General features: G+C 55.9%; 2 protein-coding genes across 3 annotated transcripts; one reads left to right on the top strand and one right to left on the bottom strand.

Annotated features, from left to right (window-relative positions):
• Positions 1-5,532: 5,532 nt before the first annotated feature.
• Positions 5,533-8,975, top strand: NRL (neural retina leucine zipper). Its single transcript, XM_036842034.1, has 4 exons — positions 5,533-5,596; positions 7,224-7,631; positions 7,827-7,871; positions 8,568-8,975. Exons 2-4 carry the CDS (start codon positions 7,251-7,253, stop codon positions 8,973-8,975), a joined length of 834 nt encoding a protein of 277 aa, XP_036697929.1. The 5' UTR covers positions 5,533-5,596; positions 7,224-7,250.
• A 3,021-nt stretch (positions 8,976-11,996) lies between these two features.
• CPNE6 (copine 6) lies at positions 11,997-18,457 on the bottom strand. Of its 2 annotated transcripts, none has more exons than XM_036843144.1 (17): positions 18,386-18,457; positions 16,935-17,106; positions 16,329-16,508; positions 15,903-15,977; positions 15,672-15,746; positions 15,429-15,512; positions 15,249-15,338; positions 14,776-14,880; positions 14,465-14,551; positions 14,168-14,227; positions 13,770-13,903; positions 13,639-13,693; positions 13,495-13,546; positions 13,028-13,161; positions 12,673-12,909; positions 12,300-12,474; positions 11,997-12,200 (listed from the first exon to the last, which is right to left on the bottom strand). In XM_036843144.1, the coding sequence occupies exons 2-16, from the start codon at positions 17,100-17,102 to the stop codon at positions 12,337-12,339; spliced, it is 1,674 nt and encodes a 557-aa protein (XP_036699039.1). In that variant the 5' UTR covers positions 17,103-17,106; positions 18,386-18,457; the 3' UTR covers positions 11,997-12,200; positions 12,300-12,336. The 2 variants fall into 2 exon arrangements, with proteins under 2 accessions (XP_036699039.1, XP_036699040.1); XM_036843145.1 differs by lacking the exon at positions 18,386-18,457 and adding an exon at positions 17,635-17,690.
• Between the last annotated feature and the right edge of the window lie 424 nt (positions 18,458-18,881).

The raw sequence follows: 18,881 nt of genomic DNA, 5'->3' as shown, positions 1-18,881 counted from the left end.
CCTATGGGGTCAGCTGAAGCCTCTGTTTCAGCTGTAATGGTTTTCAACTCTTCCCTCTGCCCAGTCCCACTTCTCTCACTGACTTGGAAAATCCTCCCAACAAATCACCTGTACACAAGTTTCCATCTCGGAGATTTTTTTTGTTCTTTGGGTTTTTTTCCAGCTTAAGATATCCCCCCAACTTGACTTGGATAACTGCATTAACCCCCTAATCTGACTCTGATTCCATTTTCGCCATCCTCCACCATAGATCCAAAGTGATCTTTTCAGACACAACCTGATCATTCCACATCCTTGCTGAAAATCCTTTAGTAGCTTCTCATTGCTCTTCGAGTAGAGCTCACGTCCTAAACTTGGCCTACAAGGCTCTGCATGATCTGGCCCCACCCTCAGCTACTGCCATTCTTCCCACTTTCCTTGGTATCTGCTTTCTGGTTACACTGGGTTTTTTTCAGTTTCATGAATGTGTCTACCTCTTCCCTGCCCAGAGCCTTTGCATACATTATTCCTGTGGCTTGGAATCTCCATCTTCTCCACACCACCAGGCATGGTCACTTCTTACTCCCCTGACCAGTCTCAGTTTAATGTGACTTCTTAGGCGAGCTGTCCCTGCAATGCTACCCTCTCCCCTGCCCCCACGTTAGATTAGGTCCTCATGAAATAAAGTCTCATAGCCCCCTGACCTTCTCCTGCATAGCACCCATCTCATTATGTTAGGGGAACCACTGACCGAAACTGCCTACCCTGGCCAGGCACCACACTAACCCATTTGCATGAGCTGTTTTATGACAGGAGGTCCTGGTAAGGAACATGAAACAAACAAGCCATCACCAACCAGAAGAATTTGGGAAAGGTGAAAAGGTGATGCCAGTCCATATGTCCTACCAACCTCCCAGAATCCTCCTAGCTGGAATCCATCTTGGCTGAGCGATGCGTGCACCACCAGGAAGGACCCTGAGTCAGAATGATTGGCCAGAGACAGCCCAGAAACTAATCCCATCACCATAAAACTCGAGACTGCGAGCCATGTGGCAGAGTGGTCCTCCTGGGTTCCCTTACCCTCCTGTTCTCCACCCAGGTACCCCTTCCCAATAAAGTCTCTTGCTTTGTCAGCATGTGTGTCTCCTTGGACAATTCATTCCCAAGTGTTAGACAAGAGCCCATTCTTGGGCCCTGGAAGGGGTCCCTCTTCTTGCAACAGTTATAATGGTTTTTTGTATTTTTTTAAATAGATATTATTTATTTATTTATTTATTTATTTATTGGCTGCGTTGGGTCTTCGTTGCTGCACGCGGGCTTTCTCTAGTTGTGGGGAGTGGGGGCTACTGTTCGTTGTGGTGTGAGGGCTTCTCATTGCGGTGGCTTCTCTTGTTGCAGAGCACAGGCTCTAGGCACACAGGCTCAGTAGTTGTGGCTCACGGGCTTAGTTGCTCCAAGACATGTGGGATCTTCCTGGACCAGGGCTCGAACCCATGTCCCCTGCATTGGCAAGTGGATTCTTTACCACTGCGCCACCAGGGAAGTTCTAATGGTTTGTTTTTATGTAGGCCCATCCCTAGCATATGTAGGGCCTGGGGCAAGAGTACAGATAGAGGCTCACAAACCTTGTGTTTAAATATTTTAAATGTATGATTCAAGCTAACAAACTATTAAATAAAATATATTCTACCCTTCTACCTTGACAGATATACACACAATGGTCTGGAATTTGGTTCAAATTTGGATTTTGTTTGGAATCCTCAAGATTCCACAGCAGAATGTGGTGGTGTGGAGAGAAGCAGCTTTCAGCCACTGGCCTTTGGGCCCACTTCTTTTCCCACCTCTGACACCATATTCTACTTCTACACCTCATGTGCATGCACGTGGACCTCCTGTCTATACATCCCAATTCTGTCCATTGCCTCCTGCAAACAGCCACCCCTTGGCCACCCACTGGGTCTAGAAATGTGTGCACGAGTAGTGTGATCTACCCTTAGGAGGGCAAACCCAGGAAAGAGGTCCATGTGGGCCCTAGAAGTGGGCTTGGGGCTCTTTGGACAAGGAATTCCTAAGTATCTGGAGTGCGGTCCAGAAGGGGTTTGGGGTGTGGGCAGGGGATGCCTGGACCCCTCACTCCAAGGGACACAGCCAGAAGAGGGCCAGAGTCTTTCAAAGCACAGCCTTTCAAAGCACAGGGCCTAGGGCACGGGCCACTCCTGCCTGGGCCTAAGGGCAACAAATTGACTTTTCTCTGGTTTGTCAGTCTATAAGCTCCATGAAGACAGGGCTGGTGTCAGTCTGATTTACTGAGGTGTCCCTAACGCCCAACACAGTGTCTGGTGCGGAGTAGGTGTTTAATCAATATTTGTCAAATGAATGAATGTATGAGGTAGACCAGGAAGAGGTTTGAGGATTTGGATCCATTACTAAAGATCTGGATTCCATAAGCCAGAACTAGAAATGAGAACAGGTGGTACAGGGCTGCAAAAATGGGGGTGCAGGACAGAGGAGAATGGAATCCTGGATTACTGACTCTGTCTCCCGTCCTCTCCTTCCTCTTTGTTTTCTACCCCACTTCTCCAGGTCCTTTACCTGCCTGGCCCTCTCTCCCCATGATCCAGCATCCCTCTGTCCATATCCTTTGACTTTTTGTCCTTTGTCCATTGCTCTTTCTCTATGGCCTGACCATCTATCTGTCTGTTCTGTATTTGTTTCTAGTTCTCGGTCCCCAATCTTTTTTTTTTTTTAATTTATTTAATTAATTTATTTTTATTTTTGGCTGCATTGGGTCTTCATTGCTGTATGCGGGCTTTGTCTGGTTGTGGCGAGCACAGGCTACTCTTCGTTGTGGTGCGCCGGCTTCTCATTGCAGTGGCTTCTCTCATTGCAGAGCACAGGCTCTAGGCGCGTGGACTTCAGTAGTTGTGGCATGTGGGTTACAGTAGTTTTGGCACGCAGGCTCAGTAGTTGTGGCGCATGGGCTTAGTTGCTCTGCAGTATGTGGGATCTTCCCGGGCCAGGGCTCGAACCCATGTCCCCTGTATTGGCAGGTGGATTCTTAACCACTGTGCCACCAGGGAAGCCCTCGGTCCCCAATCTTACTTTCCTCTCTCCCTTCTTCTACCACTTTTGCTCTTCTAGTCACTTGTTCCCATCACCTCTTACTCCCTCCTGATCCCCTCCCAGAAGCTTTCTTCTCTTTTAGTTCTCCATGGGCCTTTGCCCATCTCTTCCATGTGCCTACGTCCCTCTGTCTCCCTCAATCCAGATTCCTGGGGAGCCCCTGACTAGTTTGCCCTCTCTCCTAGGTCTACACCTACAGCCTCCTTAGCTAAGTCTTCTTGCCTCCCTTCCTCTGTTTGTCCTTTGCAGAGTCCACCTGGTTTCAACTTTTTCATCCCCATTTCTCTGTCCCCAAATGTCCTTGAGCCAGTCAGTCTCAGCCTGCGTCCCCCTCCTGCCAGGAAAACCCATGAACCACCTCCTGGGTCCTCACTGACCAATGTGCTTCTCCTCTCTGTGCCCTTGGTCCTTTCCCCTGGTCCAGCCCTCACCCCTCAGACTCCTTTCCCTGGTCAGTGGTGCCTGGTCTGAGCCCCGAGCGGCTCAACTCGCCTGAGCTTGTTTAGTCTGACTCCTTCAGCCCATTAGCAGCTTAGCCCTCCCACCTCTCCTCTGAGCGCTCCAGTAAACAAGAGGATCAGCGCAGACCTGACAGCTGCTGGGGGGCAAGTGTCTGGCTAGACCAGACCAGGCCTGCAAAAGGGGCTGCAGTCAACACTTGCTATTCCTTCTTCACCAGGGAAATTCTGAGGTCTCTTTCCTGGGTATTTACCTTAGAACCACATTCCATGCGCATGTGTTGGGCTCTGGTCTCCATGGTCCCCATTCCCATTTTGTGGCCTTGTTCCTAGGCCTTGGGCTTTTCGATTCTTCTGCGAAAACAGCACTAGATTCAGGCAATCACACCGAGAAGCCTTTCCACTTGAATGATGACAATGGTCTCTGCTCTATAAAATGGAGGCCAAGTGCGGGAAGAGAGATGTCCTCTGATGTTGGTCTTCTTATATGTGTGTAGAGAGCATGGTAGGAGAGACCAAACACACACACACACACACACACCCCCCAAAGGAATCTGAGTTGACTATAGGCACTCTGTAGATCAGGGGTTCTCAAACTTCAGTGTTCATCCAAATTACCTGGAGAGCTTATTAAAACATAGATTTTTTTTTGGTCCCATCCCCAGAGTGTCTGATTCAGTAAGTTCGAGGTGAGGCTAGAGAATTGCATTTCTAACAAGTTCCCAGGTGGTGCTGCTGGTCTGGGGACCCCGGTCTGAGAACCACTGTCTTAGATCATCTGAATCTACCAGCTCTTTACCTAACACCTAAGGCTGGGACCAGGTTAATTTTTATAATTGATCCTTGGGGCTGATGGACACCCAGGTCTCTCTCTGGGTTGGGAAAGAGGACCTGTTAACCCCAGGGGAGTGTTTGGAAGTCCTTAGAAAGTAGGAAGTAGCTTTTAACTCCTGGAGTTCTATTCTAGTACAGACCCTATTTAAACAGCTTCAGACAGGTTTAAACATCTCCTTGGCTAATTCCTAGTATCTCTGTTCCAACTTCTACTTGGGGATGATAGCTCTAAGAAGTGTTAGGGGATTAGGCTGAAAATGTAGGTCACCCGCCAGCCATCTGGGAACCAGGAGGAGTGAGAGAGGAAGAAAGAGGGACAGAGACACACACAAGGAAAAGGTGAGGGGAAGCAGAGGGCAAATGAGGACAGTTACAAAAGTGTCTCTGACGGATTGGTGGTGATTGGATTTCAGTGTCCCGAGGTGTCCTGGAAGGAAGGAAAAGGGTTCCTCATTCCCTCTTCCGTTCCTGCTCCCAAGCTGGCCTGCCTGTCCTGGGGCTGGGTCCGCAGGAATTGGAGAGGCTGAGACTAGGATGGGCAAGTCCTGGAGGGTTGTTTATCTTTCTGATGCCATAACTGTGAGGGGCATGAGGCCAAATAAGGTGGGAGTGAGGCAGGGAGCAGAAATGTGAGCGTTCCTGAAAACAGGAAACAGACCCAACAGGCCAGGTGAGAGTGGGCTTGGGAGAGCTTATACTCCCCTAAAACACCCACAGGATGCTGCAGAGCCTTGGACGGTAAAGGTGCTGGAAGCTTGTCTGGCCCTCTTTTCCAGTCCCGGGCTTTCAGTCACCAAGGACTGAGGGTTGTGTCCTCATGAGGGTGCCGGCGGAGGCCAATGTGGCACTCTGTAATGGGGAACTGAGAACAGTGAGTCAGACCATCAGTGAGGCGCTTTGTTGGGGAAGATGCCCCCTTCCCTTCCTTGAGAACAGGCAGACTTGTCCTCTCCTCTCATTTCCTGCAACCCCTCAGGCCAATGAGATATGCAAATGATCCCCTTACCTCATTGGTTGGAGGCCTGAAAACCATGGATGACCTCAGAGAGCTGGCCCTTTAAGAGTACCCAGTGGGCTCTGTGGCCACAGCCCCTTGTTCTGAGCACAGAGGCACCAGGCCCTGCTCAATGGGGCCTCCAGTCTCTGGGGAAGCTGTGCCTGCCTGGCTTTGACACTGACCAATCATCTCTGCCATCCCTAAAGTGAGTATGTCTGAGGCCTACTTGGGTGCCAGGCCTCTCACCTGGAGCCCCCTCCTCTGACACCTGCTGTCCTCTTTCTATTGTTTGTTTTCAGGAATCTTCACACTTCTGTCCCCTGCTCTACTCCCACCCTGACTGGCTTTATGTCCCTCACTGCTATCACATCAGAAAGATAAACAGCCCTCCTCACTTAGCTTTTCATCCGATTCTTTCTGGACACCTCTCTCTATGTCTCACCTTCTCCTCCCTGCCAAAGATCAATTCCTTCAATCTGTGTTTTTGTTCCCATCCCCTCTGCCTTCTCAAGGGTGAGGGGCTCAATAAATAGGGCAACACCTGGGACAGGAAGAGAGAGAGGACTTGTCCCTCCTGCCACCTCTCTGGGCAGAGCCTGGAGGCCTGAGATATGGTTGGAAAGTGGGTTACCTAGGTTTGGACATCGAGATGGAGCCAAACTCTAAGCCCTGGGGATGAGCACTTTCTGCCTTGTTCCTCCTGGGGCTGTTGGAACTGGGAGTTGGGCTCAAGCTTGGAACTTCCAGGCTGGGAAGGCTCTCCGAGGTCACCTAGCCAGAGGTGACTCAGGTGGGCACATGCTCCGTGGTTGATAACAGGGAGGAGGGTTCCTGGGTGACATAAGTTTGGGACACTCTTGAAGTTGAACAGATGGTTTACCGAAGGACTTCTCAGATTACTATGCTGCGGTGCTCTGTGAACCTGCAAGAGGTTCACAGGGATGGGAGGCAGCATTTCTCAGAATGATCTGCGCACTGACCCCTTCTTGGATATTTCTCAGACTTCATGTTTCACAGAACACCCTCTGAGAAATGTTAAAGTCCAACTACCTTCCTTGAACAGAAGGGGAAACGAGGGTCAGAAGGGGAAGGTGACCTGATCAAGTTCATACAACATTGCAGGTCCTGGATGGAAGGAGGAAAACCAGTCTCGATTGGTTTCCCTTGGAGAGATTAGCCTTGGGGAAAGATAGTCACCACTCTGTCCTGATCTTTCTAGAACTGATTCTGGGGCCTTTCTTGTTTTCCTTGAAAAGCCTCTTGCTTCTAGAAAAGGGATTCATCAATTAATCCATAGAATGAATGTGCATTGAGGGTCTACTATGTGCAAGGCATTGGCCTGGGTGTTCTGAGAGAGAGATTACAGCATGTTATCCATCTATTTTAAAATCCACAGCATATGTGCCTTTCCATTGCCCTAAAATATACACATACTCTGTCACAGTTAATTAAGCAACACTTTTTAATTGCTTGGAAATGAAATGATGCCTCTTGAGATGACAGAGATGCTCAGCATGTCCCAGCACTGGAGTTGGGAGTGCTGCCACAGTCTTCTTGTTTTTCGTAGATCCCAGAGGCACCAGTGGGCCAGAGCCTCTGCTATCCTCTTCTTCACTCAGGCTTTAAGCTGCTTTCCCCATGGTCAGGAGCCCCTGCCACCTAGGAAGTTGTCCCTCAGCCCGGAGGTGACTGTGCAGGGAACAGGCTGCGCCATCACCCCAGCTTTCCAGAACTCTGTCCCCAGGGCGCTTGGGCTTTGGGGGAAGCGGATTTTGGTCAAGGAGGCTGGCAGGCAGCCTCCAGGTGCTCCAAACCTGTCCTCTTTTTTGCAGGTGCACCCCTCCTAATCCAGCCCCAGAATGGCACTGCCTCCCAGTCCCCTGGCCATGGAATATGTCAATGACTTTGACTTGATGAAGTTTGAGGTAAAGCGGGAACCCTTGGAGGGGCGATCTGGCCCCCCGACAGCCTCACTGGGCTCCACACCCTACAGCTCAGTGCCTCCATCACCCACCTTCAGTGAGCCAGGCACGGTGGGTGCCACCGAGGGCACCCGGCCAGGCCTGGAGGAGCTGTACTGGCTGGCCACCCTGCAACAGCAGTTGGGGGCTGGGGAGGTGCTGGGGCTGAGTCCTGAGGAGGCCGTGGAGCTGCTGCAGGGTCAAGGCCCAGTCCCTGTTGAAGGGTCCCACCCCTACTACCCAGGGAGCCCAGAGGAGACTGGAGCCCAGCATGCCCAGGTGAGTGATCAGCGAGCTGGTCCGAGGGAGGGCAGGGTGAAGGAGGAGGCCAGCCCAGAGAGGAAGGAGAGTCCCCGGAGAGGGTTACCGATTGGGAAAGGGGTAGAGGACAGGAGAAGGGAAGAAGGACTTTTAAAAGATATCAGGTAGAGACAACTATTTTCTGGCCCTTCTTTTTTTCTTTTTTCCAAATAGAGAGAAATGAGTAGCCTGAATCAGGAGGAAGAGGGAGAAGACAAGGTTAGAAGAGGATCGACCAAAAGGGGAGAGTTGAGAATTAAAGGGCGTCAGGAATGGTTGATTAAGGGAGGTATATAGATACTCAGTCTGGGGAACCACGGAAAGGGTTGTGCGTGGAATGGAGCAGAGCTGAGACTGTGGGAACCGGAATGAAGTTGGCCTTTTCAAGACTTCGTGCTGCCCCAGCCCCCAACCTTCTCAGGAAGGATTGGGACTCATCCTATTAATTATAGACACAGACAGGGGTGTTGAGGGCATTAAGATGTAATCCAAATCCTTTGAGGGTCACAGGGTTGCAGCCTTCAGGACAGGGGAGCGAGGTGTGTTGGAGGGGAAGGGTCTGTCTGGCCCGAGCCCACGGGACACACGTGGGCCAGGAGCTGGATGCTCATGAGCCCTCTAGGTCAATGTGGGGTTCAGGGGCGCGACTGGCTCGCCCGACGGTGGGTGGGACACGCGGGGACCACCCAAAGGGGTCGGGGACCCATGGCGGGGGTGCGGGGCAGGGGAGGGCGTGTTGGGACCTGGAACGGGATCTAGACTGCGGGACAGATTCAGGGGAAGGCGCACATTCAGGTAAAGGTGGGAGCCGGGGGCGGAGCATTCCCGAGGGCGGGGCCGGGTGGGCGGGGCCACCCGAGCTTGGAGCAGGGCGGGAGCCGGCGCTGACTCGGGCCCTGCCCGTTCCCTCTGCAGCTGGCCGAGCGGTTTTCGGACGCGGCGCTGGTGTCGATGTCTGTGCGGGAGCTAAACCGGCAGCTGCGGGGCTGCGGGCGCGACGAGGCGCTGCGGCTGAAGCAGAGGCGCCGCACGCTGAAGAACCGCGGGTACGCGCAGGCCTGTCGCTCCAAGCGGCTACAACAGCGGCGCGGGCTGGAGGCCGAGCGCGCCCGCCTGGCCGCCCAGCTGGACGCGCTGCGGGCCGAGGTGACCCGCCTGGCCAGGGAGCGCGACCTCTACAAGGCTCGCTGTGACCGGCTGGCCCCGAGCGGCCCAGGGCCGGAGGCCACGCCCAGTTCTTCCTCTGAGCCACTGGCCGCGGAGTGGTGGAGTCGGTGGGCGGGTGGCGCGCACCACCCGGGAGGCGGCTGTACCATTCACTAGATGGTTACTGAGCGCCTTCTGGTGCCAGACACTCCTTTGGATGACCACACAAATATCCCCAAACTTCCTGGACCCTCAAGGCATGCTCCGAGGTTAGATGCCGGTCATTTTCTGGAAGAGGGGTCCCCTTCCCTCACGCAGGACGTGCACAGAAACCCTTCACCTTCTGCCCCACTCTACATGACCAGGTCACTGAAGTCTGCAGGAGTCAGTGCGAGGCACTGGGCGGGGGGCGGGGCGCAAGGAGGTGTGGATGATGCACAGTGAATGGGAGGTAAGGGAATGGTGCAGCTCCCGGCTCAGCTTAGATTTTAATTCAAGGTTTTCAACCTGTAGTGCACTAAGGTGGTAATTAGCAATGAGGCTATGTTTTCATTCCAAGGCTTGTAACCTCCCCATTTTAGGACTACTGCATTTTCAAGATTTCAATTCCCCATATCAAGACAGACCAGGAACTCTATTCAAGAGGCTTTCTTGAAGAAAGCCCGTGGCCTGCAGGGCCCAGAGCAGCAAAGGCCTGAGGAGCTCTGGGGGTGGTTGGTGTGGGCTGGGAGAGAACCCTGGGCAGTAGTCTGAAGCCAGGGGTGCTAGTCTCAGCTCTGCCACAGGATACCTCGTGGTCACCTTGAGCAAATCACTTGCTCCCTGGGTCTCGATTACCTCATCTAATCCTCATTTGGATTGGATGACTTCTGACACCTTTCCAGTTCTGGCCTCTCCTTAGTGTGGGAGCCCCAATGGTCTCCCCAAGAAGCCCCGAATTCAGCCTCACCAAAGGGACTTTCTGTCCTGCTCCAGCTTCCTGACTGCAGCATAGGCCCATGCACTGGTCCTCTGTTGCTCCCTCCATGCTGCCTTGGCCTCCAGACCTGCATAGGGTGCCCCTGCTCCCTCCTGTCTCTCTGAGGGCTGAGGTGAGACTTTCCCCAGCCTGACAAGGAGCTGAGAGAATGCAGCTTTTGTGAATTAAACTTGAAGTCTAGGCACAACTGTACGCTATTGGCTAGATGTTCTTGCAATTTAAGAAGTGTTTATTCTATATCCTTGCTCCAGGCCTGTGTGTGTGTGTGTGTGTGTGTGTGTGTGTGTGTGTGTGTATGACAGAGAGAAAGAGAGAGAGAGGGAGAGGGAGAGGGAGAAGGAGAGAGGCTGGATAGCCCCCACCTGGGCGGAATGGAGCATCTCAGTTCTGAAGCCCCAATGAAAATGGGGGGGAGGGGCGGGGATTGGGCCAGATGGAGCCTCCCCCTCCCACCTCCACTGCATAGAAGCCCAGGAAGAGTAGTGACCCGGCCAGGCCTGCCTGTGGCTATCCTGGCGGCTCACAGTTGCCATGGTAACCCAGCCCTCTAGTTCAGCAGCCTACAGAGAGAGTGGGCGGGGGCTCTGGGCAGAACAGAGGCATTGGGCTGGGAGCAGTTACCTGGGAGCAGCCTCTGTTGTAGGTCCTCTAAGGGAAATAATAAATGGGGAGAAGGAGTTGGGTGTGGGGGAAGAGGCTCCCATATGTCTCTCTTCCTTTCTGCCCCCTCTACCCACCCCCTCCCCAGCTGTCTCTTCCCATCCCCATTCTTGTTCCCTCCTCCCCCTCCTCTAGCCGAGCTCGTCCCTCCTCCCCTCAGGAGCCTGCCATGGGAGTCCTCTCCTCTATCTCCACCAGGATTTCTTTCTCTTCTCCTCTCCCTTTCCCACTGCTGGCTACTGGCCACCCTCTTTGGCTGTGGCTCCTCTCTCTGAGTGGCTCACGGCACCTTTAGCCTCTCCTCCTCCATCCCCTTCCACGTGCATCGTTGAAGGGAGAGGCTGGGGCAGGGAAGGTCCTTCTAGGAGCCCAGCTCTTCTTCCCTCACTCTGGATATCCCTCAGATCTTCACCTGCTCTCTACAGCTGTGATCCAGACCCACTACTGCTCTTGCCTGCCTTCCTTAACTGGCTGAGGCTCTGCACGGCACACATATGGGCAGAGACGCCCATCCATACCCACCTACACCCGTACACACAACCGGGCCATGTTTACACACACTTGGGTCACAAGCTGAGGGTCACATGGATTCACCTCAAACAGAAGTTGCACACTCATGATTAAATGTGGGCCCTTTAGTCAGATGGGCCTGGACTCAAGTTCCAGACTTATCAGTTCTTCTTTGACCATGGGTGAGCTTCAATCAAGCTTCATTTGCTTTGTCAGGAAAATGGGGAAAATAATGGTAACTACCTAGTGAGAGTGAACGCATTTAAAACACACTAAGTACAAAGCTTCACACATGCTAAATGGCAATGTTTGCTATTGTTGTCAATGTTATTAAGAGTACACAGGGAGTTCCCTGGTGGTCCAGTGGTTAGGACTCAGAGCTTTCACTGCAGGGACCCGGGTTCAATCCTTGGTCAGGGAACTAAGATCCCACAAGCCGCAAGGTGCGGCCAAAAAAAAAAAACAAACAACAAAGTACACAGCTGGACTTCTGAACCACTAAAGGCCATACTCTGGAGAGTCAGGGATATGCAGAACATGAACACACACACACACACACACACACACTTACACACACACATTCACACACCAGGAAAACCAGGCTGCAAAGACCTTAGATACCCCCTCTGTATTCATAATTCACTAGCAGACCTGCTGCCCTCCTTCAGTCCCGCACCCCATCCCCCCCCACCCCTTCTCAGGCTGCCTCACAGCTGTGTGAGGGCTGGAGTTCAGCCCCTGGGGGGCTCAGCTGAGCTTCTCTGAAGACACCTTAAGAGGGCATCAACTTGCCCCCTTGACAGCCCCTTATTACCCCTCTATCTCTGGTAATTAACCCCCAGGGGGCCTGGGCCCCCCTGGGGTTGGGAGTTGACGGTAGGGACTCCTCAGATCTCACTGGCACATAGTTGGGGTGAAACTGCAGAGCCACCAGGCTGTCTGGGGAGCTCTGGCTCAGAATTCAAAAGGTGCTGGTCCTCATTTCTTAATGGTGTGTGTGTGGTGCTATTGACTGCCCAACGGGCATCTGAGGCATGATGGGTAGAGGCTGAGGTGCTAGGAGTGGTTCCCTTTATTAACGGCTAGAAAGTCAGGATCACTGAAGAAAGTCACTGAGGGGCCACAAGGCTGAGGGGTATGGGGCCTGGAGAGATGGAGCAGGGCTCACCACTCACTTCCAGTACCCAGGGGGCACAGCTGGTCCAAGAGGGAGAGGCACTGGTCACTTGAGTCACAAGGGTCAGGACAGGCACCTGGGGGAGAGTGGGATAGTCATAAGCACCCTCGTCTACACCACACCCAGCCGAGATGGACTCCACCAAGATCCACCCCCCTAGCGTCCCAGGACTCACTGAGAGACTGAGGGAGTGTCGGTCCGGTTGTCGGCTGTCACAGGCTAGGGCTGGGCGTCGTGGCTGGCGTGCAGGACCTGGGAGGCCCGGGGCTGATGCCCTGGCTGGCGTAGTACTCCACCACCTGCCGGGGCACCTCGGCCAGGACGCACTTAGCTAGCGCAGAGGGTGCGGCCTGGGATGGGGACGGGGATGTGATTAGGGGCGGGAGAGTGGGGGAAGGAGGGGCTCAGGTAAGAGGCGGGGCTTCGGGTGGCCAGCTGAGCTCCAGCGTCCTTCGCAGGACATCAATCAAGTGAGGGAGGCGGGTCAGATTTGGGCGGCAGGGGGAGCTGAGGAGTCCTTCAGCCGGGAGGGGCCTCCGGGCACTCACGTCCTTGAAGTCCCGGAAGGGCACGAACTGGACGATGTCGCGAGCCGCGGGCACCCCTCGGGGGCAGCGCAGTGGACCGTCATCGCCGTCCAGCAGCCGCATGTCGGAGAAATCGGCGTTGCCCACGCCCACGATGATGATGGACATGGGCAGGCGGGAGGCGCGCACGATGGCGGCGCGGGTCTCGGCCATGTCGCTCACCACACCGTCCGTGAGCACCAGCAGCACCGAGTACTTCTGAGGGCAGGCAGAGGGGGAGGAAGGGTCAGCTCTGCGGCCTTGGCACCGGCCCCAAGCCCGGGCCCGGGCCTCACCCGAGGACACCAGGTTGCCCGCTTCAGCTGGGGCTCCTCACCGTGGCTTGGCCAGTGCTCTGCTCCCGCTGGGCTGGCCCCGCCACGCGGTTGATGATGGGGGCCACGTTGGTGGGGCCATAGAGCTGGATCTGGGGCAGGCAACGGCGATAGGAGGTGATGACCCCCGAGATCTCTGTGGGCAAAGAGGTGAGGAGGGCAGAGATTAGCAGGGAGCCCTTCCTGAACGCCCTTAAAGCCAGGAGGTGCTTCTCTGTCTGAGGACTGCCCTGCCACCAAGTTCTTCACTAAGCAGGAGAGTTGGATGGTCCAGGTGCTGGCGGAGTTGGGTGGGCAGATACTGGGCCAGGGGCTGGAACTCTTATCAAATGAAGGCAGGTGTTGGATGGGTGAAGGGGCAGGGAGCAGGGCCCAGGGGAATGGAGTCTGTGCTCCTGCATGGGGTGTACAGGAGTAGGCAGCAAGCTGCATGCAGGGAGGCGGGGCTGGTGGGAATCTCCTCTCTTACCTTCACATTCAGGATTTTCCGGGTCAAAGTTGATAGCAAAGTCATGGGACACCTGTGAGGGTAGGGTGAGGCCAGCCAGGGGATGTTTTCCCTTCTTGTCTGACCCTCCCAACATCTGCTCCCTTCCGCTCGCACCCAGCCTACCTCAAAGTTGGGGGGGATTCGAGCCCCAAAGCCAAACGCTGGGAACCGTTTGTCACTGGGGAGAAGAAAAGTCTGTGGGGGCCCATTGGGCAAGGCGCCCCTGCCCGTCCAACACCCCGACCCCCTGCTACCTGTCGTAGTCCTGGCAGATGCCTCCCACTGCACGCAGGGCCTGCAGGTAGTGGTTGGGCTGGCGGGGGCTCAGGCAGTGCAGGGACTGGCTGCTCCTCGGGTCCCCATTGGAGGCGGTGAAGTCAATGGCCACCTGGTGGAGATGGGGAAAGTGTTATGGTTCATCCGTGAGCGCCAACAGAGAGGCTGGGCCAGAGCTAGGGCCTGTAGGGAGGCCTAAGGTGAATCTAAACAAGCCCACAGGTAGTCTCATCATAGAGTCGGGTGAGGGGAACAAGCTGACCACGCTAAGGCTCACGAGAGGTCCAAGTAGGGGCAGTGGGGATTCTGGGCTCTTCTGTTCACTATGGGCCTAGCCCCTCCCCCTTGGCCATGTCCCCGTCCCCTGGGCCTTTACCGTGAAGTTGATCTGGCAGCCGCCCATGATGTAATCCAGGAAGGTGTGCACCTTCTCCACCTGGTGGGAAGGGGGGAGTAAGGTGGAGGGATGGTCCCTTGAGGAGGAAGCTGGGTGGGGCTTCTGTAGGGGAAAGGGAGGGGCCAGAGTTTTTGAGGTTGAAACTGGTGGTGGATAGGGAAGGGTTCTCAGTTCCCAGGAGCAGGGAAATGATCTTTGAAATGAGGGCAGGGTTGAATCTGAGGTTGCCTCGGGGGTCGGGGTGGGGCAGGGCTTGAGGCAGGCACTGGAATTTACCGTGCATTGGGCCAGCACTACGGTCCCTGAGCTCTTGTAATTCTTCTTCTTGTCCCGGTACTTGGGGTTGATACAGTCCCACTGCATCTAGACCCCACATACCCCACAAGCCCAGGGTCACATCACGTGACCCTTCCTCCCCCTTCCAGCGGAGCCTCCCAGAGTGAGACCCCCATGGCTCAGTCCTCAGGCTGAGCCCAGGGCTTTCCACCCTCTCCACCTCCTATCACGTGTGGGGGGGCTCTTCAGCATCACCCTCAGGATTCTCCCAGGGATCTTGGTGGGATTCTGGCTGAGGGTCTTTTTGGTACCTCCTGCCCAGGGTTTGCTGTTCCTTCCTGCATCTCCTGGAAGGTGCTGGTGAACTCGCCAATGAAGTCATGCTTCCCACTGGAGTCATAGTCATACACCAGGAACTGAGAAGGCAAGGGGGGTGGGGCGGTCAGGGTCAGGGAGGCTTTGCAGAGGTTCCTGGGGGCAGGAGGAGGGACTCAGGGTGGTAGGGGCCCAACAGTCGCTAGGCCCAAACAGATGTCCTCAACCTGCCTAGACAAGCCACTTGCTGAACTTCATCCTTTGGCTCAGTCCGGCAGGGACTTTGGCCTCTGCTAGGAGGCACACACATAGGAACACTGAGCTGTGACTGGTTCTTTACCCGCAGTGGGAAGGGGTATCACATGGGGGAGAGGGAGGGGCTTGCCACACTCGGGGGTGGGGGTGGGGGAACGGTCTCCGGCAGAGGCCGGATGCTCCAACAGGCTGCCCTTGTTTGCGGGGGCCTCACCTTGAGAGGCCGGCGGACATCGCAGCTGCACAGGGAGTGCAGGGACAGACGGAACGGCTCCCAGCTGGGGTTCAGATTGTTCTTCACCACCTTGAAGAGGCACAGAGAGCTGGTCACCCCCGATCTAGTTTCCCCTGCTGTCCCCTTCCTCCCTCCTTCTCCCCAGCCCCAGGCACCAACCTCTGTCCTCCAGACCAGCTGGTCGCTCTGGTCCCCATTGGTCTTATAGATCTCCATGAAAGGGTCAGACTTGCTGAACAGATCCTGGGGACATGGGGGAAAGTGTCCATGAGTCTGGTGAGGTCTGAGGGGGAAGTGGGTAACACCAAGAACGGAGCAGCACTGGGACCTGGGCTTTGTCCTGAGTAGGGGGGCTAGCCTCCCTAACAGTAGAGATGGGGACCTGGACTCTGGGTTTCCAACCTTGTTGTCCAGCTTGTGGGCTCTGAAGGTGAGCTGCACATAGTCATTGGTGCCAGATACCTCTTCGGCCACGATCTGCAAGGCAGACACAAATGACAGGATTCCCTCAACCCACTCCCACAGGGCCCTTTCCCTTCGGTGGGAGCTAGCCCTGGGCATGATGTCACCATGGATGTCCATGCAGGGGCATTAATGCCCTGCCGGAGGGTGAGTACAGGTGACTTTGCCTACCGTGATGGTGGACTTGCCCGCGTTCTTCCCATTCTTCAGTAGCAGCGGCTTAGTGACCTTGGTCTGTGACACAACCTGGGGATGGAGGTGGAGGGGGACCCAGCTGTGACGCCCCCACCTGCTTTGGCCAGGGTACAAGGGACAGGGTAATAAGTGCCCTTTGAGCTCTCACAGGGGCTGCACTTGGGCTAGAATTGGACTTAATTTCCGCAGCAACCTTAACGGGTAGGCACTGTGACCCGCATTGTTTTGAGGAAACTAAGACTCAGAGAGGTTAAATATCTAGCCCAAGGCTGCACAGCTGGTGAATGGTGGAGACGGGCGGGGTCCAAGCCCCGACTGAACTAGCTCCAGAGCTTATCCTCTGTCTTCTTTTGGCTTCCAGAGGCAGAGCGATGGGGGTGGGGGTGGGGTGGGAATGCAGACCTGGCCCAAGGTGCACTCGGTAGAGCCGAGGAAGGTGTCATTGCGGGGGCTGGTGGCTCCGTCCTCGGCATCAAACACGTGGAACTGCAGGGGTTGCTTCTCCTCAAAGAAGTACTCGAGGGCCAGCACCCGGGAGAAGACAGGGCTGGAGCAGGAGCGCAACACCTCTGTGCGCTCCACCTGCAGCAGAGGGGAGCGTGCCTTCTGGGAACCCGGGCTGCTTTGCCTTGCCCTGGACCGCCCCGGTCTTGCCCGCCTTCCTCAGGCTTCCGCACCCCAGCGACTAGCTCTTCTCTCCCTGGGCTGAACCCCAAGCTCAGGGTGCTGCCAGCCCCCAGGACCATCAGCCTGCTGGGGCTCTCATATTTGGGAGTGGTGCCACTGACTTCGGGGGCGATCTCAGGACCCAGCGGGACTCTGTGGGCTTTGGAATCTGTAAAATGGTTTGTGTGTGTAATGATGGCACCCCCATCTGCAGGGTTACCCACACAGCCTGGAAGAGGCCCCTGGGAGTCCTGACAGTCCCCCATGAGGCTTTCACTGCCCCCACCAGCCTCCTCCCTCTCAGTCCCGGAGGTGAGTGAAGGAGATCCCAGCCGCTCTCACCTCCACCCACTGCTCATCGGAGTGGAGCTTGAGCAGCACACAGGGGTGAGGTTTGGTGAGCGTGTCTCGGTCTAGGAGGCCGTGGCAGGACACCCGCAGCTCCACTCTCGAGGCCCCCAGTGTCATGGCTGGGGGCTCAGGCACCCATGCCATCTCCGGGCCGGACATGTCCCTGTGGGGACAGAGCAGATGGCCTGGACGCTGGAAGGGGAACACCTGCCAGGGGAGGGGTCTGTCTCTGGGAGCCAGGGGCCCACCCCCTTGCCCTTCTCCCTGAGGCCCTGGCATCTCATGGACCTGCTTCCCAGTGACCTCGGTCAGCTTCCCCTGAGCACTGAGCTGGGGAGGGTGGAGGACCCGAGCCCCCCACTTCTACATAGCCCAGTGCCCCTGTCACCCCTGCTGGCCTCATATGCGTGGATGGGGCTGTAGAGGGCTAGAGGGCTCGGGGGGTTCCTGGCAGCCTTGCTCCTAGGCCATCAATTGATCCACACTTTCTGCTACCTCAGCACCTTCTGCTATTTCCTGACTGATGTCTGAGTCAGCGCTGCACTCAGTCCTGGCTCGAAGGAGCTGAACTGGGGCAAGGGGTCCCTGCCAGTCTGAAGAGGATGGTCAGGAATGGAGGCTGCAGTGGGCAGGAGGAGGCAGATTGGAAGGTACCCTGCGGGGCTGTCCCCATCCACCTCCCCCGACTCACCTTCTGGTTGGCTGACGGAAAGGGAGGGATGGTGGGCTTGCAGAGTGAGAAGCAGAGCCCGGTCCCTGCTGAAATCTCCTCCAGGTTCCTGGCAGTGGCTCCCACTATGACAACGCTGGCTTTCCTCCCCACCTCCCCTGTTCTCACACTTCTTGGCAGCACTGGCACTGTCTCTTAGCGACAGGATTTTTGGGGCGCCTCGGCCCCCTCCATGCAGCCCGTGGGATGCACGCACGCCACCCTCCCCCAGCAGAGGCACCAAGCTTCGGGCAGCAGCAGGCAGGGGTCCGCTGGCCTGAGTTCATGGCGGGGCCATCCATCTATCTTTGTCTGTCCACATCTCAGGGTGAGGCTGTCTGATCCCATGTCGTGCTTCCCCAGTGAGTGTCCGTTGGTGTGTCTGAATGCCCCCACCCCGTGTCTGTCCCCTAGTCGGGTGTCTGTCTTCAGGAGGGTGTGACAGTTCCCGTACCTCCCTCAGAACTGGGACCCTTCCCTGGCTGGGTACCCCCTCCCCACAGCGTGTGCCTTTCTGGATACGTGAGGGAGGGTCTGAGTTGAAGCCGTCCTCTGCATTCCAGCCACAAGTCTCCCAGCTCTCACAGGTCCCCTGAGTTGGGCAGGGGCATGTGATGGTGAGGGTATTGGGCAGGACTAGAGACCTCTCTGGAGGCTGGGGGCGATGTTGTTATGGAGACTGGGCCAGGCTGGGCCGGGCTGGGGCTGGGCTAGGGAGGAAGGGTGGGCTCACCTGGGCTCTAGTCGGGGGCTCCTCTCTCCAGCTCTCTGGCCCTGGCCCTGACTCCCTTGCTGTTCCAGCCGCTGGCGCAGGCTCCGACTCCGGCTCTGCAGCTATTTATGGGGCCTGGATGGGGAGGGGTGGGGGGGGGCCGCAGCACCAGCTCCCCCCGCACAGACCGGTTGGGAGGGAGAAGAGGGGAGGGGCAGGGCCACTGCCTAGGAGGAGCCACAGAGCCGGAGGAGGAGGGCGGGCTGGGGGTGGCTCAGACGCAGGACCCCTGCAGACACAGTGACACACATCCTCCCCTTCATGCCACACCCACACTCAGTATCACAGAGATGCACACGTTGCAGTGGTGCGTGCACACACACACATTCACGCCGGGAAATGATGGAGACATATGCACACACGACTCACAGGCTCACACATATCTTGACACAAACAGGTGCCAGTACATAAACTCACCGTGACACCATGACAGTTACAGCCTTATGGATACACATAG

Source organism: Balaenoptera musculus, chromosome 2 (assembly GCF_009873245.2).
Source record: "Balaenoptera musculus isolate JJ_BM4_2016_0621 chromosome 2, mBalMus1.pri.v3, whole genome shotgun sequence".
In the NCBI taxonomy this organism is placed as follows: Eukaryota; Metazoa; Chordata; class Mammalia; order Artiodactyla; family Balaenopteridae; genus Balaenoptera; species Balaenoptera musculus.
The sequence above is the reverse complement of the archived record's forward strand: the minus strand, read 5'-3'. Positions and strand labels throughout refer to the sequence as shown.

Bases quoted from the DNA above. Each gene is read 5' to 3' on its own strand.
- NRL (XM_036842034.1), top strand. From the start codon at position 7,251: ATGGCACTGCCTCCCAGTCCCCTGGCCATGGAATATGTCAATGACTTT. The intron at 7,632-7,826 runs GTGAGTGATCAG...TTTTCCAAATAG, and splicing joins CTGGAGCCCAGCATGCCCAG to AGAGAAATGAGTAGCCTGAA. The intron at 7,872-8,567 runs GTTAGAAGAGGA...TTCCCTCTGCAG, and splicing joins AGGAAGAGGGAGAAGACAAG to CTGGCCGAGCGGTTTTCGGA.
- CPNE6 (XM_036843144.1), bottom strand. From the start codon at position 17,102: ATGTCCGGCCCGGAGATGGCATGGGTGCCTGAGCCCCCAGCCATGACA. The intron at 14,881-15,248 runs GTGAGGCCCCCG...TTGCCTTCTCAG, and splicing joins ATGTCCGCCGGCCTCTCAAG to TTCCTGGTGTATGACTATGA. The intron at 12,910-13,027 runs GTGAGGAGCCCC...GCCTGCCCTCAG, and splicing joins AGAGCACTGGCCAAGCCACG to AAGTACTCGGTGCTGCTGGT.